The sequence below is a fragment of the Choloepus didactylus genome, chromosome 24, assembly GCF_015220235.1.
Source record: "Choloepus didactylus isolate mChoDid1 chromosome 24, mChoDid1.pri, whole genome shotgun sequence".
In the NCBI taxonomy this organism is placed as follows: Eukaryota; Metazoa; Chordata; class Mammalia; order Pilosa; family Megalonychidae; genus Choloepus; species Choloepus didactylus.
The window spans coordinates 249,142-264,366 of record NC_051330.1 but is presented as its reverse complement, the minus strand read 5'-3'; the positions used below and the strand labels follow the sequence as shown (position 1 = coordinate 264,366).

The 15,225-nt window shown below is 55.2% G+C and overlaps 1 protein-coding gene across 3 annotated transcripts in view; it reads right to left on the bottom strand.

The window, feature by feature from the left end:
* Positions 1-10,852, bottom strand: part of FLT4 (fms related receptor tyrosine kinase 4) — a 43,620-nt gene extending 32,768 nt beyond the window's left edge. For all 3 annotated transcript variants that reach the window (XM_037817683.1, XM_037817685.1, XM_037817684.1), the window contains exon 1: positions 10,747-10,852. In XM_037817683.1, the coding sequence (XP_037673611.1) occupies positions 10,747-10,804 (58 nt within the window). In that variant the 5' untranslated portion in view covers positions 10,805-10,852. The remainder of the gene's footprint in view (positions 1-10,746) is intronic.
* Between the last annotated feature and the right edge of the window lie 4,373 nt (positions 10,853-15,225).

Here is a 15,225-nt window from a genome sequence, read left to right as displayed (position 1 = left end):
CTTTGTGCACCCTCAGTCTGGCCTCCAGGGTGGTACTCACCGGCCTCCCCACCTGGGCTCGGCCACACCCAGCCCCCAGCCCCCTGTGAGGCCTGCCCTGCCTCTGAGGCAGGGAGAGCTGTCTCCCCACCAGCCCCAAGCCAGAGCACAGGGGGCTCCTGGAGGCACACTGCTCTGTCCCCTGGTCCACGCGGACTGACAGGGCCCAGGACAGGGCTGTCTGCGAGCTCAGGGGTGGCTCTCCATGCTCCGGCCAAGAGCGTGGCCCTGTCGAGGGCCCCCCGGGCTGGCTACCCTCCCCCGACCCCGGGGCTGCCTTGGGAGACAGCGAGTTGCAGGGTGTTGTGGGGGTCATCCTGCCAGTGCCGGCCCAGGAGGGACAGAGGCAGCCGGGGCCCAGCCTGGGGCTGCAGACGGAAGGTAAAGCATGGGAGAAGCATGGGGCAGCTGGCCAGACGAGGCCAGGCTCGGGTCTCCATCCATCAGTCCTGGGCTGGGCAGAGAGGGGGACACCTGGCAGGGCCCTCTGCTTTGCTATTTCTCTACGAAACCCGGCCCAGGACTTGGGGCCAGGCCTGAGCACAGATCTGGAGAGAAGGCAGGTGTGCTATGTCCCGGGGCCCCCCTACCCGGCTACCACCACCACCGCTGTGCCTGCAGAGCGTCCCGGGCCTCAGGCACGCGCCCCCTCTCTCGAGGCCCCAGTTTCCCCACTTGCGAAATGAAGATTCCCCTTAGGATTCCTGGGAACCCCAGGCCACAAATAAATAATACAGCTCTTAGAACCACCCTGGAGGCCACGGCGTCACCATGTTCCCGGCGGCGGTGGGAGGGTGAGCTCCTGGGCACAGGGTGGCCCCAGAGCCACGGCCTCCACCCTGCAGGGCCCGAGAGCCACGAGGATCCTCAAGAACATCGGACAGACAGAGGGACAAGCGGTTCTCAGAGGAGCCAGTGATGGAGTCAGCTCATGACCTCATTCCACCCATCAGAACAGTGACAGAGAGCCACGGATGCTGGTAAACTCAACTGCAATTATATTATTTTTATTATCTGGGTGAAGATCCATGGGTTCACGGAGACTCGGAAGAAGATGCAAGCAGAGGTTGTGGCTTCGGTCATCATTGGAGTGTGGACACCTCAGCCGGCCTGCCTTGCACCCAACAAAAATGTGCAGCTGACGATAAATAAGAGTCCCTGTTTATCTGAGTTTTAAAAATGTGGCATTTGTAGTTTTATTACAAAAAGATCAGATCAATAAAGCAGAGGCAGTAACTATTCAGAACTGAAATACATTTGATTGCTGGCTGTTAATAAGAGTCTCTGCTGTGGAAAAGTTTGTTAAAAAGGTACAAGACCATCATGTTTATGTTCAGAGATTTTTCTTTCTCTCACTTCTTAGGGATGAGTTTGTTGTTGTTGTTTTCCCAAATTGTTGGCATTCCTTACGACTTAGCTAGGATGTGACAGTGATTATCCCCCTGAGATAAAACTGAAAGGATTTTAAAAACTAATTATTACATATAACATAGTAAATAGGTAATTTTAAACTTTTTGGTTAAATTTTTAGCCTATAAATGTCTCAGTTATGGAAAAGTCAAATTTACAGTAACTGTTGAGGAGCCATGCTCCCTGATTTCAGGGAGAATTCTGATTTTGTAAGTCTGTCAGTCACAGGATCATGGTGTTTCTGTTTTAAGTTCTTTCTTGCATTTGTTATTTTATTGACTTGCCTAAATGATAAAACCAGACAGTATTTTCGCTGGTAGAAAATCTGCGTGGAAAAGTCTGTGCCCGTTTTACAATGATGACTTATTTTTTTAATTAGCATAAATGCAAGCCTACAAGAGCAATCCTAAACAATCACAATTCAACCATACTACATAAAAAGACTGTGTTTATTGTGAAGGACTTAACTCCAAAAAATTATTATGCTTTCATTTCCTGGTGGACATTAAGGTGTGAGTTTAATCATTCATTCTCTCTGACAATAGAATACTTATGCTGGATAAGTTTTTGTATGTTTGGTTTTGTTTTTACATCTAAGGCCATCTTGTGAGGTTATTTGCTCATCCTTGAATACAGTTTTGTGCAAAAAGGTTAAAACTATGTAATGTTTTTCTTTTTTTGTGTAAATGATCAGTTATAGTATTTTGAAAGGATGGAATGAAATCTTTGTTTATAGGAGAACACTTGTAAATAAAGTTGAATGTCCAAGTCTAGTATTTGGTTTTATGCCTTAGTACACAGCTGCCAGTGTAACCGAATTAGCCTCCATTTTGTGATAGCACACTGGCTATAAAATCGCTGAGCACAGATTTAATCAAAGGAAACATTCCCAATCCTTTTTTTTTTTTCTTAAATGGATGAACTGAATTGTTGACATACACCAAGAGGACTCATCAGCATCTTTTTTTTCATGGCTTAAGTTACTTGCAAAGCTTTGGGGCAGGTATTGAATGCGTATGGGCCATATGCGAGTGGGAGACGGTGATCGCTGGGTCTGGGGCGCACAGCGGAACCACGGAAATACGCCAGGGATTTCACTTGAATCCTTGGCTCACGTGACCAATTAGTGTCTTTCCCACCCAGAGGCAGTGCTCTTTTGGGCTTAGAAAGAGCTGATGCACGAGTCTGAGCTTAAGCCACAGGACAGATTCATAAAAAGAGCCCGTTTCTCCGTATGCTGAGAGCTACACAGACTGTGAAAAGGAAGCAGCGCGGGGCAAACGCCTGGCCTGATGCCACTTGCACGTAAGACACACACACACCTTCGTGGTTTATTCACTGTTGGGAAGGCGCGTAGGTCACACGTTGCTGGGGAGCGGGGCAGCGTCAGGGCTTTCAACGGCAACTTGGTTCTGAGGAAAGCGAGGCACTAAACGTCAGAATGTCTCATCTCTGGACGCCACATGCATGATTCCAGTTTCAATGTGCCTGAAGGGAGCTCTGGAAGGTTTCCCCAGGGCAGTTTGATTCAGTAACCTCGTGTCATATTTTAGTGGACAAGAACTTAGGAACTTGTTTGCCGACTTACATCTCAAACTATCCAAATGTCCTCCGTGTCAGCCCTTGTGCATTGTGGCCCCTCATCCGTATGCTCTGGACGGTTGTGGACGGTCTTGGTGCTAGTCCACAGATATTAACTGAATTCTTACCCTAATCCTTAATCAATACAGTGGTTTTAAATTTTGATTGTTAGTGGCAGAACCAGATTTTCAAAGGTGTTCTTACGGAGCTGTGACTCTCCAATTCCTAAAAGAGGTGCAAGCAGCTCCGTCTGTGTATTTATTTATCTTTGGTTGAAGCCGAGTTGGAGCCCAAAGGCTCACCGTTCGGCCTCTACCTCACTCTTGTCAAGCTTCCTGCATCACTTCCACAAAACCTTAAGTTTTCAGAAACATGGTTAAGATTATTAAATCTCTGCTTGAGATAAAGTAAGAGGAGGCAGTGGGATCTGTGCTCTATAAGTATATACAGTCACTTGTGTGTTCCTGTGTGTATTCTCACAAGGTGACCTGAGACAAAGGAAGACACGTGAATGGTGAAGAGTAGGAGGGAGGGTATTTCTAAAATGCCAAGAAAGTCCTTTATCATGTGACTAAAGGCACAGAGCCTTCCTAGGATGGTAGATAGTTTTTGTCGTCTTATCTGTAAAATGGGTCAATCACTGAGAACAGACAATCTACGTCTTCCATTTCACTAACGTTTGATTCTAAATGTACCTCAGTCAGAGATGTTCTCCTGAAGTAAAATGTTTTTGATAAAGGAAAATCACTTCCTCATTAACTTGTAACATTTGAAGTTATTACCAATAAAATTTTGATACTACCCCCCCTCAAAAAAAAAGAACCTCCATAAGAACAGAACCACTGCCGGCTCACACTTGTGGGGCCCTCTGCAGTGTTACCTGCTGTGCTGAGTGATGTGCACGTCATGTCACAGCCGAATCTCACTGTAATCCAAGCCTGGGAGCAGAGGCCCAGAAGGCTGGGGGTGTACACACATGTGAGCTGAAATGGGCTCTGTAGACTGAGTAGGAGTTTGCTGGGTATTGACCCAGGGGAAAAGTACACAGGGCACATGTGCAAAGGCCAGAGGGAGACTGCAGAGATGGAGCATGTATGGGGGGGATGAGGCTGCAGGAAAGGGGCCAATCTCAGGCTCTTGGTGGGTCTGTGGCCCCCTCCCCGAATGCACCCCCCCACACCATGCTGACGGCTTTCCCGCCTCTCCCTGAGCTCTCCTGAGCTCCAGCCCTGGTGGGCCCTGGTAGACCCGACTCCAAGACGTCTCCTGGCCTGGCGTTCCCAGCCCTCACACCCAGCGTGTCCCAGACCACACCCACCACTGAGGAGGGCAACCAGAGCCACAGGGTACGCGACCGTCCACCCTCCAATGAGCAACTCGTAAAACGATCGAGAACAGCCCTGTCGGCAAGGATGTGGGGAAACAGGTGTTCACCCGGTAATGAAAAAAAAGTTCGTATACTTTGACCCCCAAGTTCTGCTTCTACCGATGCATCCTGTTATAACAACTGCGAACTCGCATTTAGCACTGTCCCGCACCCCTGTACATGCATCAGCTCCACATATCCCTCTGAGGAAGGCACTATCGTCACCATTTTACAAATGAGAAAAGTAAGGCACACAGAGGCCAGTAACTTGCCCAAGGTCACGTCACTGGTAAGATTATCTTTGGGAAGGATGATGACGGGAGGCTACAGTTTATCGTATACACATCTGCAGTCTTTGCATTTTTACAGTTCAAGAAATGTCAAGGCTTCAAGCTGATCTAATCGGCTGTCTTCCATCACCTCTGGAGAAACCGCCCCTCCCTCCTCTAGTTTCACCGTCCTGGTGAACGTTCTTGATACCACTCATTCCCTCCACAGCCAGTCAACAGGTCACCAAGTCATGTCCCTCTCCGAGCCAGCCCTGCCCCCTCTCCTCTCCCTGTCATCTTCCTGCACCTGACAACCTTGCACCAAACGCCTTCTGGGCAGAGGACCATTCGCCCTCCTCCCCACCAGCCTCAGCCTCCCCCGATGGCCACACCAGTCTGCTCACCCTCTTCTGGCCCCCACGTTTCCCATGCATCTGTGGTCAGATGAGCTTTCTGGAACACAAGTCCCTCTCCTGCCTAAAACCATTCTCTGCTTTCCCCCCACTTGTGGGTGGCAGCTGAACTCCTCGTGTGACCTCCAAGCCCTCCAGCCAGCCTCAGGGGCATCCCAGCCTGCACTCTCAGACCCATTCCAGCCTTGGAGCCCGTGCCCATCCCGCACCATCTCTCTAGAACACTGCTCTCTCCGTTGCCAGTGGGCAAATTCCTTCCCCAACTTTGATGTCTCAGCTCCATGGCCACCTCCCCAGCTTTGCAAGCTGAGGTTCCCTTTTTGGGGAACTCCTGACTTCCATGCAACCCGGGTATAGCAGCTGGCTTACTGTGTTTGAGAATTCCACAGTGCAAACACAAGGGGTTGCATTTGTCCCTTCGTTGTGCTGTGCCCCACACAGGACTTGGTTGGTGAGTGGCCCGTGATCGGCTTTGAGGATCCGGGGGAAAAAAAGGACAGCCCATAATGTGTGGGCAGGTGTGTGTGTGGGGGGGCAGGGCAGGGAGGCGCTGGTGGCAGCAGGCCAGATGGAGGTGCCGTGCTCTAAGTAGGCACATTGGACAGGGAGTAGACCTGGGGGGCAGATGGTGCGTCTGTTTGGGGCATGCCATTATTAAAAGGTCTCTGGGGCATCCAGGTAAAAATGTCCAAGAGCTGGCCAGAAATTCAGGACCCCACCGCCCACCTCACCAGAGCTTTTGCTGGGCAATGTGGACAACCCCCTGCTGTGCCTGCCCCTTCTCACTCCCCCGGCCCCATGCTCCTGCCACCGGACATCAGACACCTGTCACTTCCCCAAACGTCTCTGGGCGTTCTGTGCCTCTGGCCTTATTTAGAGATAGAGCACAACAAGGTCTGTATACAGGGTTAAAACTTTCACACAGCCTAGTGTGAAGAAATTTGATTAACTGCTAGACACGCCAAGTGTGTGTGTGTGTGCCCTCAGGTGGGCACGCTGCACAATACAAATGAATCTCCATCCTGTAGAATTTAGGGTAGCTTTGAGGATGCACTTTGGATAGGGTGACGACAAGGCTCTCCTCTAATCCCACCTCTTGGTCTGAATGGGCCAGAAACCTGTGTTCTGAGCTCCTGGAGGCAGGGAGCAAAGCAAGTGAGAAGGGACCCTCTCCCACCCTGGGAGACCCCTCCCCTGGCAGCAGAACCCTCCCCTGCTGGAGAGCCCAGCGGCTGGGGCCAGGGGGAGCAGTGGGTGCCTGCTCGGTGGGCACGAGGCTACGGACACCCTTGAACCCCAGCAGGAAGCTACTGCAGCTGGTGCTGCACCCTCAGGGACTGAGGGGGTGGGGGTGGCTCAGATCTTTGGGGGCGGGTATGGCAGATGCCGGACGCCCCCCTCCCCGCCTCAGGGTGCAGCTGCGGGTGCAGCCAGCTGTGCCAGGCAGGCACCCCGGCCTCCCCGGGGTCAGGGCTCTGCCCCGCCGGCCGCGTTATCAGACGGGCCAGCTGGTTCGGAGGTGGCCCCCAGCGCTGCTAAATCGGGGCCGCCGGCCCCTGCCGCAGGAAGAGGGAAACGCAGTCAGGATGTCCCCTCCCGAGGCCGACGAGTCCTTTCCCATGAACCCCTGCTGACCTCGCCGGCCACGTGGCGGGGCTCCCCCGCGCGCCCCCCGGACCCTCGCCGGCCCGCCGGGGGCCACCCACGCCCAGCCCGGCCGCAGGGGCGCGCGGGGGGGCCGGCGGCGTGTCCGCGGCGCGCCCCGCCCGAGCGCCGGCACCCTCCTGCTCCCAGACTTTTCCCCTCGGCATGACCGGAAAGCCGAGATCCCAGAGGAAGCCGGTGTCTGAAAAGGATCGCAGCTCAGGAATCCCTGGCTCCAGCCGGGCACACGCCAGCTGCGTCTCGCTGGGGTCAGCCGGATCCCTCCTCTGGCCGCCCCACACCCCCAGGGGCATCTCAGGGGGCTGTGGGGAACAGGCGAGGCCCTGGTGGGGAGAAACCAGGAACGCGCAGAGGACAGCAGGAGGGGTGTAAGTTAGACACCGAGAAGAACTTCCCCTTCAGGCCGACATCCCACTCCATCTTCCCTGGAGCCCTGATTGGCTGGTAGCTGGGAAGTTCTGTAGGACGCCTCCACCTGGAGCCCCCACGCCTCCTCAGTGGGGCCCCTAACTCCCCCCACATCCCCTTCTCCTCCCAGGGTCCCCCTCGGGGTAAACAATCCCACGATCCACGGTGCCGCTTAAGCCAGAGACCGTGCTCGCTGCGCTCCCTCCTCTCCCCTACCGGATCCGTCCCACTTCCGCAGCTCCCACGCTGGCCCCGCTCAGGTGCAACCACTTGCAATTCCCTCTCCGTCGTGGGCACCTGCTCTCGCCCCTCTGGCCGTGCTTTTGGGGGTCTGAGAGGTGACTCCCCTGCCCAGAACCTCACCCTGCCTGGACTGCTGGGGCTGCTACCTCTCCACTGGGCCTTCAACCCACCCACCTTCCCACCCCCGACCCAAGGCTCCAGCCTCCCATCACTCTCGTGTCCCTGCACCTCGTCTGGACTTTCCTGCCCGTGGGCCTCTGAGGGGTTCTTGGCCCTGCTTGGATTCCCTGGACTTCCCGCATGCCCCTCCAGGGAGCCCCTGGCTGGAGGTGACGCTGCTTCCCCGGCAGCCTGCAGCCTCCAGCCGGATCTCAGTGGGGCCACCGAGCACTTCCGTCCCTGGCTAGGGCCGTCTGATTCCATGTCCATGTTGCTGCCCGACCACCACTCGGAAAACCCCTGCAGGATGGGGGTCCAGATCCCCCCAGGGCCCCGCTGGCTGGGCACGGTGGCTGGGAGCTTGCCCAGAATGAAGGGCCCCTTCCCTGGGTCTGGGGCCACCGTCTGGGGCCAGGGCAGGGTGGCCCACGGGGGAGTCTGCCAGACAGTCCGTGCAGGCTCAGTCTGCCTCACACACACCCTGCACGGCCACGTGGGCTCTGTGCTCTGGGGAGGCACGTGAGCAGCACCCACATTTCAGACCAGGGCACTGAGTTGGGGCCAGAACATCCGGTCACCAGGTAAAGCAGGTCCAGCCCTGAATCCTAACTGCACCTGCTAGCATCCCCCCAACCCCTACTCCCCTGTCCACACCTGGGCCTGCCTCAGGGCTGAGGACAAGGGGCAGCAAAGGGCTGGGATGGCTGCGTGTGCCCAAAGCAGGGCCAGCCCAGCCCCCAGCAGTCTCCTGCTTCCCCTGTGTCCCTGAGGTGGCTGCCCACTGGCCAGAGGCAAAAACAGCTTCTCTCTAAGAACCAAGACACTAGCCTCTCTCCAGGGACACTGCTAGGGGTGGGGTGGGGGTAGGCTTTGTGGAACTGGACTGGGGACACCTCACCATAAAGTCCCACCCCAAGCCACAGCGGTCTCTGTGCTTGCCTGCCTGTCACTAGGCATGGGGAAGCTGAGGCACAGAGAGGGGAAGGGGGGACTCCAGGACACACAGCAAGGAATTCAGGAGCAGAGCTGGGACAAGAGTCTGGGTTGACCACCACCAACCTGCCTTTGAGGGGTTAGCTTCAGAGCCCACAGGCTTCTCTGCTGCTGGCTCTGGCCTCTCACTGGCTGCCCGGACGCTCGACGGCACTTATTTGTTTATACTCTGGTCCTCATACCCCATCGGGCGGGGAGCTTCTCGGGTCCTCCTTGGCCCAGCAAGTGAGTGCGGGCAGGTGTGGGACCCGGGGAGGCTGGCGAGGGGTCTCTGTCCCCGTTGGATATCCCCAGCAGCCCCGTCCTTGGTGGACCCCTTCAGCCGACGCCCTCCCTCTTCCCCTTCACAGCCGGACTTGGGAGGAATCACTGCCCTGCCCGCAGCACCCAGCCTCACCTCCCTTCTCCTCTGCCGTCCACTCTGGAACTGCCCATCAAGCCGTCTTGATCCCAGTTTAGCAGACACATGCTCCCATCCTCGACCGATCTGACTCCCTCGGGCATCTGCTCTTGCTGGCAGTTTCAGCTCCCTGGGGCACCAGGACACTGGCTTCTCCGGTTCTCCCTGTCTCCCTGGAAGCCCCCTCCTTCTCTGTCCCCCTCCCTCCAGGGTCTCTGACTATCCAGCCCAGCTTCTCCTGAGCCGCAGATGCTCAGATGCTACTGCCTCTCCAACACCTTCTCAAGGCGAGGTCTCCCACCCCTCACCTCGGTAGTCCAACATGACCCCATTTACCCTGCACACCCCCCGCCCCGGACTCACTCAGTCACTCAACAAACACAAACTGAGCACCTGTGAGAGCCTGGCCCTGGGCTGGGTGCAGGGCAGTGACGAAAGCCAAGGGCCAGCAGCCTTGCTCAGACCTGCCCGGAGTCAGATGCCCAGACAGATGCACTCCTTCCACCCCCCAGCCGAGGTTCACCCCCACGTCCCCTGTCCTCAGAGGATCTGCTTGGTAAGGTGCAGGCGGTGGGCAGACAGCAGGGGCCCTGTTACCCCACGGACCTGCCTCCCTATGACGGGTCTCCGGGGACCTTGGGAAAGTTACGTCATGTCCCTGGTCCAAGCTCTCCCTCCCCCCCCCAATCTATAAAACGGGTTTAACACCCTCTGTGAGGATTAGAAGAGATGAAGGATATAAAGGAGGTCTATGGTGTTCAAAAATAGGTAGTCGAGTCTCCCTCTGGCTTTCCGGCACTCCTCCCCCAGCCGCTGGGGAGCCTGATCCCTCCCGTCACCCCGATTTCCAGGGACTGCCAGATCCCGCGTGGACTCCCTGCGCATCCTCCCCCGACCACTCCAGACATCTCCATCCAATCACGCACCCGCCCCCTGCACCCTCCCTCGTCCCCACACACCTCTCTCTCCTACCCCAAGTCTGCAGCCTCTGCTCCGGGTCTCAGCCCACAAGAGCCTCGGTCCCAACCCCAGCCCGCCTCTCGGACCCTTCCGTGGCGACCCCGCCTTACATCCCAGTTCCCTGGCCCCGCCTTTAAGGCTCCAGCCCCTCAAATCCGGGGACCCCGAGTTTTCCCCTCGTCTGCGACGCCGACGAGCCCCTCCCCGCCGACTCAACATGCGCCTCAAGCCCCAACACGCACCTGCGCTCCTTCTGCCCCAGGGCGCCCGCCTAGGGCGCGCGGACGGCCCCCGAGCTCTGGCCTCGCGCGGCCCCCGACCTGGGGACCCGCCCGGAGCGCCCTCTGGGGGACCTCCAGGGACCGACCTGGAGCACCGTCGCGAGGCACCGGGAAGTGCGCACCCCGGCCAGGGGCCGCGCCGGGATGGCCGCCTCCGCGTCCGGGGAACGGTCCCCGGTGCCAGCGGGCCGGACGGGCCGAGAGCCACGGCGCGGGGACTCCGCGAGGAAGCGAGGGAGCGAAAGAAGGGTCTCAGGCTGACGATGCGGCGCGCCGGGGCCCGGCTCCAGGGAGCCACAGACGGTGGCGGAAGGTCGGGGAGCCCAGAGACCATCGCTGCGCTGCGACGCAGCCCGGCCGTCCCGCCCCTCTCCCGGCTGCAGTCCCTGCCCGCCCGTTCCTCATCCCGGCCGGTGTCCGCAACCCCAGGTTCCCGGCCGTTCTCTCTCCCCTGCCCCTCTCCGGGCTCCCCAGGGCTCCCGCCCGCCCCCCGTCGGCGCGATCCCACCACTCGCCCGGGGCGCGCCGGGCCTCCCCCATCCCTGCCCGCCGTGCTCACCGTCCAGGAGTCCGAGGCAGAGCCCCAGGCGCAGGCACAGCGCGGCGCCGGGCTGCATCTCCGGCCGCTGCGGCGCGGACCCGACCTGCGCGGCGGCCGCTCGGGGCTCGGAGTGAGCGCGCGGGCGGGGCGCGGGCGGGGGCCGGGCGGGGCTGCGGGCGGGGCGGGGCCGGAGGGCCCGGGGCGGGGTCGGGGCGGGGCCAGGGGGTGCGGAGACCGCCCCGCGCCCCTCTCCGCCCCTCCCCGCCAGCCGCGGGGCGTCCAGGCTCGGCGAGGTGCGCCAGCTTCTCCAGGTCCCCGCCGAGGCGCTGCGTTCCAGCCGCTCCGCGCTCCCTGCAGGTGAGGCAGATGCCCTTCCTGACGCGCGGGCAGGCCGGGACGGACACAGTGGCGTAGCGCGCATTCTCCTGTAATTTCTCAATTTCCGTCAATCAGCGCATACTACATTTTAGCGTCAGCCAAAAAGCGAGAAATAGACCTTTAAGAGAGCAGTAATGCCACATCTTTGAAAACACTGGGTAAGCTTCTCTTACTACGTTCTGGCGCCGGAGGAGGCCGCGTCCCGGAGCGGGCACCCGTCCGACTCGCCGTCGCCCTGCAGGCCCGACCTCTCCTTCGAGATCCTCCAAGTATTTTTTTCTCTGAGCTTATTCGTAAGCGTTTGACCAGGTGACATTTTGCTCTCTGACTTTTGGAGACCCTCCCACGGACTTCCTTTCTCTTTTCAGCTCTGATTCTTGAATTCCCCTATTTCAAAGTAAATCTCAAGACGTTTGACAATCTCGACTCACCCGTCCTCCCCCTGCATTTCATTCCACTTCATTCGCACTTTTCTCACCCCTCCCCTCCCGTATTCCATTCATCCTCGCTGAACACCAAGACCCTATTGTTGATAACCACCAAGCAAGAATCTTACTGAGTTGGGATCACACAGCAGTGGGGATGGTCTAGATTATTTCATGAAAGTGTTGAAGAAACCGGGTAAACAAATATAAAGTGAACGAAGTTACATATTTTTTCTTAATCATACAATTTATTTTCTTCCCATTTTTATTTTTAAAATTTTTTAAAAAGACTACTTTTTATTGTGAGCTGTAAGACACATACGGAAAGTGTATAAGATAAATGGGAATTGTAAAACCTCTCTTTCCACCACCCAGGTCAAGGGCTCTTAAACAGGACTAGCATTTCAGCAAGTCCCACCACACCCCTCCCCGCCCACAAAGATTTCCATTCCCCTTGCTTTATCTCTCACCTGCTTCTCTTCATAGTTTTATCACCAGCTAAATATTTTTGCTTGTATTTTTTTTTTTTACCTTTTTTAGGTGGATTCATACCATATATATTTTGCTCACTGCCATTTGTGAGATTCTTCTGTGTTGCCCTGATCAGCTATACTTTGCCCATTTTCCCTGCTGCAGTTTATGTAGCCACCTGCTGCTGATGGAAGTTTAGGTTGTTACCGGTTCCCAGCTTCTGCCTCTAGGAACCCTGTTGTGGATGTTTGCTGGTGTGCACGAGCCCTCTTCCCTAGGGTCTATATCCAGGAGTGAAATCGCTATGTCATTGTATGTTCATCTTCAACTTTGGTAGCCAGCGCCAACTATTTTTCAAGTCCTCTGTGTCATTTTGTACTCCCACAGTTGTGTAAATTGAACGTTCTTCTGCTCCACATCTTGCCAACACTTAATAGTGTCAGTTTTGGTTTTGGTTTTTTAAATTTTAAATCTAGTTGGTTTGTAGTGGCATCTTATTATGCTTTAAATGAGCTTTTCCCTAATTATCATTGAAGTTGAACCCATTTTTGTCATTGATCACTTAGATTTCAAGTCTTTTGCTCTGTTACTACCAACACCCTCTGTGCTGGTTTGAATGTATTATGTCCCCCAGAAAAAGCCATATTCTTTGATGCAATCTTGTGGGGCAGACATATATTAGTGGGGATTAAGTTGGAACATTTAGATTAGGTTGTTTGCATGGAAATGTGCCCCACCCAACAGTAAGTGATAACTCTGATGAGATATTTTCATGGAGGTGTTACCCAACCCATTCAGGGTGGGCCTTGATCAGTGGAGCCATATAAATGAGCTTATGGGCAGAGGGAACTCAGTGCAGCTGTGAGTGATTTTTTTTTTTAATTCAGTTTTATTGAAATATATTCACATACCATACAATCATCCATGGTATACAATCAACTGTTCACAGTACGATCATATAGTTATGCGTTCATCACCACAATCTATTTCTGAACATTTTCCTTACATCAGAAAGAATCAGAATAAGAATAAAGAATAAAAGTGAAAAACGAACACCCAAACCATCCCCTCATCCCACCCTGTTTGTCATTTAGTGCGGGATACTGATCACGTGCTTCGACTTGGCGGGCCTGGGCTGGGGGACCTGATCAGCCCCTGGGGAGGGTGGTGGGCACGGGCGACAGCGCCCTCCACTGCCCCCCAGGCCTGGGAAAGTGGAGCCGGAGGCAGGCCCCATTTCCTCACCCAAAATACCACCGTTAGGGGAGGCTTGCCGGAGGGAACCGCCTTTTCCCCACCCCCTTATCTTGCCCCTGACACTCCCCATTGCCAGAGCAACTCCCCCACCGTCAGTGCGCATGCGCAGTTACCAAAACTACTCCCGCCCCTTGTCATTCAACCTCCGCGCCCTCTCCGAACCAATCCAAGCCTTCGACCTCTATAGCTACCCCGCCCTCTAATCGCCCAATATAAGCTTGTGTTCTCGCCTAATAAAGCTCTCTCTCTTGGTTTCATCATCCCTCAAAGTACCGTGTCCTGCCTGTTCCTTCTCGCCGCCCTCCACACCTTGCACGCCCCCCCGCCGGGGACCTGGCCAAGTCCCCCGCCTCGCCCTCGCCTCCGGGAAAGAGCCCCCGCCGCCGGTACCCTCAGAGCAAGCCTGGGAGCCTAGGATTTAGCAACCGGCCGCCACCCCCCCCCAGTCGAATCAACTGCGACCGCAATTTAGTTTTTATCCCCATTTTTTCTACTCATCCATCCATATACTAGATAAAGGGAGTGTGATCCACAAGGTTTTCACAATCACACTGTCACCCCTTGTAATCTACATTATCATATAATCATCTTCAGGAGTCCAGACTACTGGGTTGGAGTTTGGTAGTTTCAGGTATTTACTTCTAGCTATTAAAACCTAAGAGGGAGAGGCGGGGCAAGATGGCAGACTGGTGAGCTGTATGTTTTGGTTACTCCTCCAGGAAAGTAGGTAGAAAGCCAGGAACTGCGTGGACTGGACACCACAGAGCAATCTGACTTTGGGCATACTTCATACAACACTCATGAAAACGTGGAACTGCTGAGATCAGCGAAATCTGTAAGTTTTTGCAGCCAGGGGACCCGCGCCCCTCCCTGCCAGGCTCAGTCCTGTGGGAGGAGGGGCTGTCAGCTCCGGGAAGGAGAAGGGAGAACTGCAGTGGCAGCCCTTATGGGAAACTCATTCTACTGATTCAAACTCCAACCATAGACAGACTGAGACCAGACACCAGAGAATCTGAGAGCAGCCAGCCCAGCAGAGAGGAGACAGGCATAGAAAAAAAACAACACGAAAAACTCCAAAATAAAAGCGGAGGATTTTTGGAGTTCTGGTGAACATAGAAAGGGGAAGGGCCCTGAGGCGCATATGCAAATCCCGAAGAAAAGCTGATCTCTCTGCCCTGTGGACCTTTCCTTAATGGCCCTGGTTGCTTTGTCTCTTAGCATTTCAATAACCCATTAGATCTCTGAGGAAGGCCCGTTTTTTTTTTGTTTTGTTTTGTTTTGTTTTGTTTTGTTTAATCCTTTTTTCTTTTTCTAAAACAATTACTCTAAGAAGCCCAATACAGAAAGCTTCAAAGACTTGCTATTTGGGCAGGTCAAGTCAAGAGCACAACTAGGAGAGCTCTGAGACAAAATGCAATAATCCAGTGGCTGAGAAAATTCACTAAACACCACAACTTCCCAAGAAAAGGGGGGTGTCCACTCACAGCCATCATCCTGGTGGACAGGAAACACTCCTGCCCATCACCAGCCCCATAGCCCAGAACTGCCCCAGACAACCCAGTGTGACAGAAGTGCTTCAAATAACAGGCACACACCACAAAACTGGGCATGGACTGCAACCTCAGCTGATTGTCCCAGAGTTGGGAAGGTAGAGCAGTGTGAATTAACAAAGCCCCATTCAGCCATCATTTCAGCAGACTGGGAGCCTCCCTACACAGCCCAGCAGCCCAGAACTGCCCTGGGGGGACGGCACTCACCTGTGACATAGCACAGTCATCCCTCAACAGAGGACCCGGGGTGCACGGCCTGGAAGAGGGGCCCACTTGCAAGTCTCAGGAGCCATACGCCAATACCAAGGACTTGTGGGTCAGTGGCAGAGACAAACTGTGGCAGGACTGAACTGAAGGATCAGACTATTGCAGCAGCTTTAAAACTCTAGGATCACCAGGGAGATTTGATTGTTAGA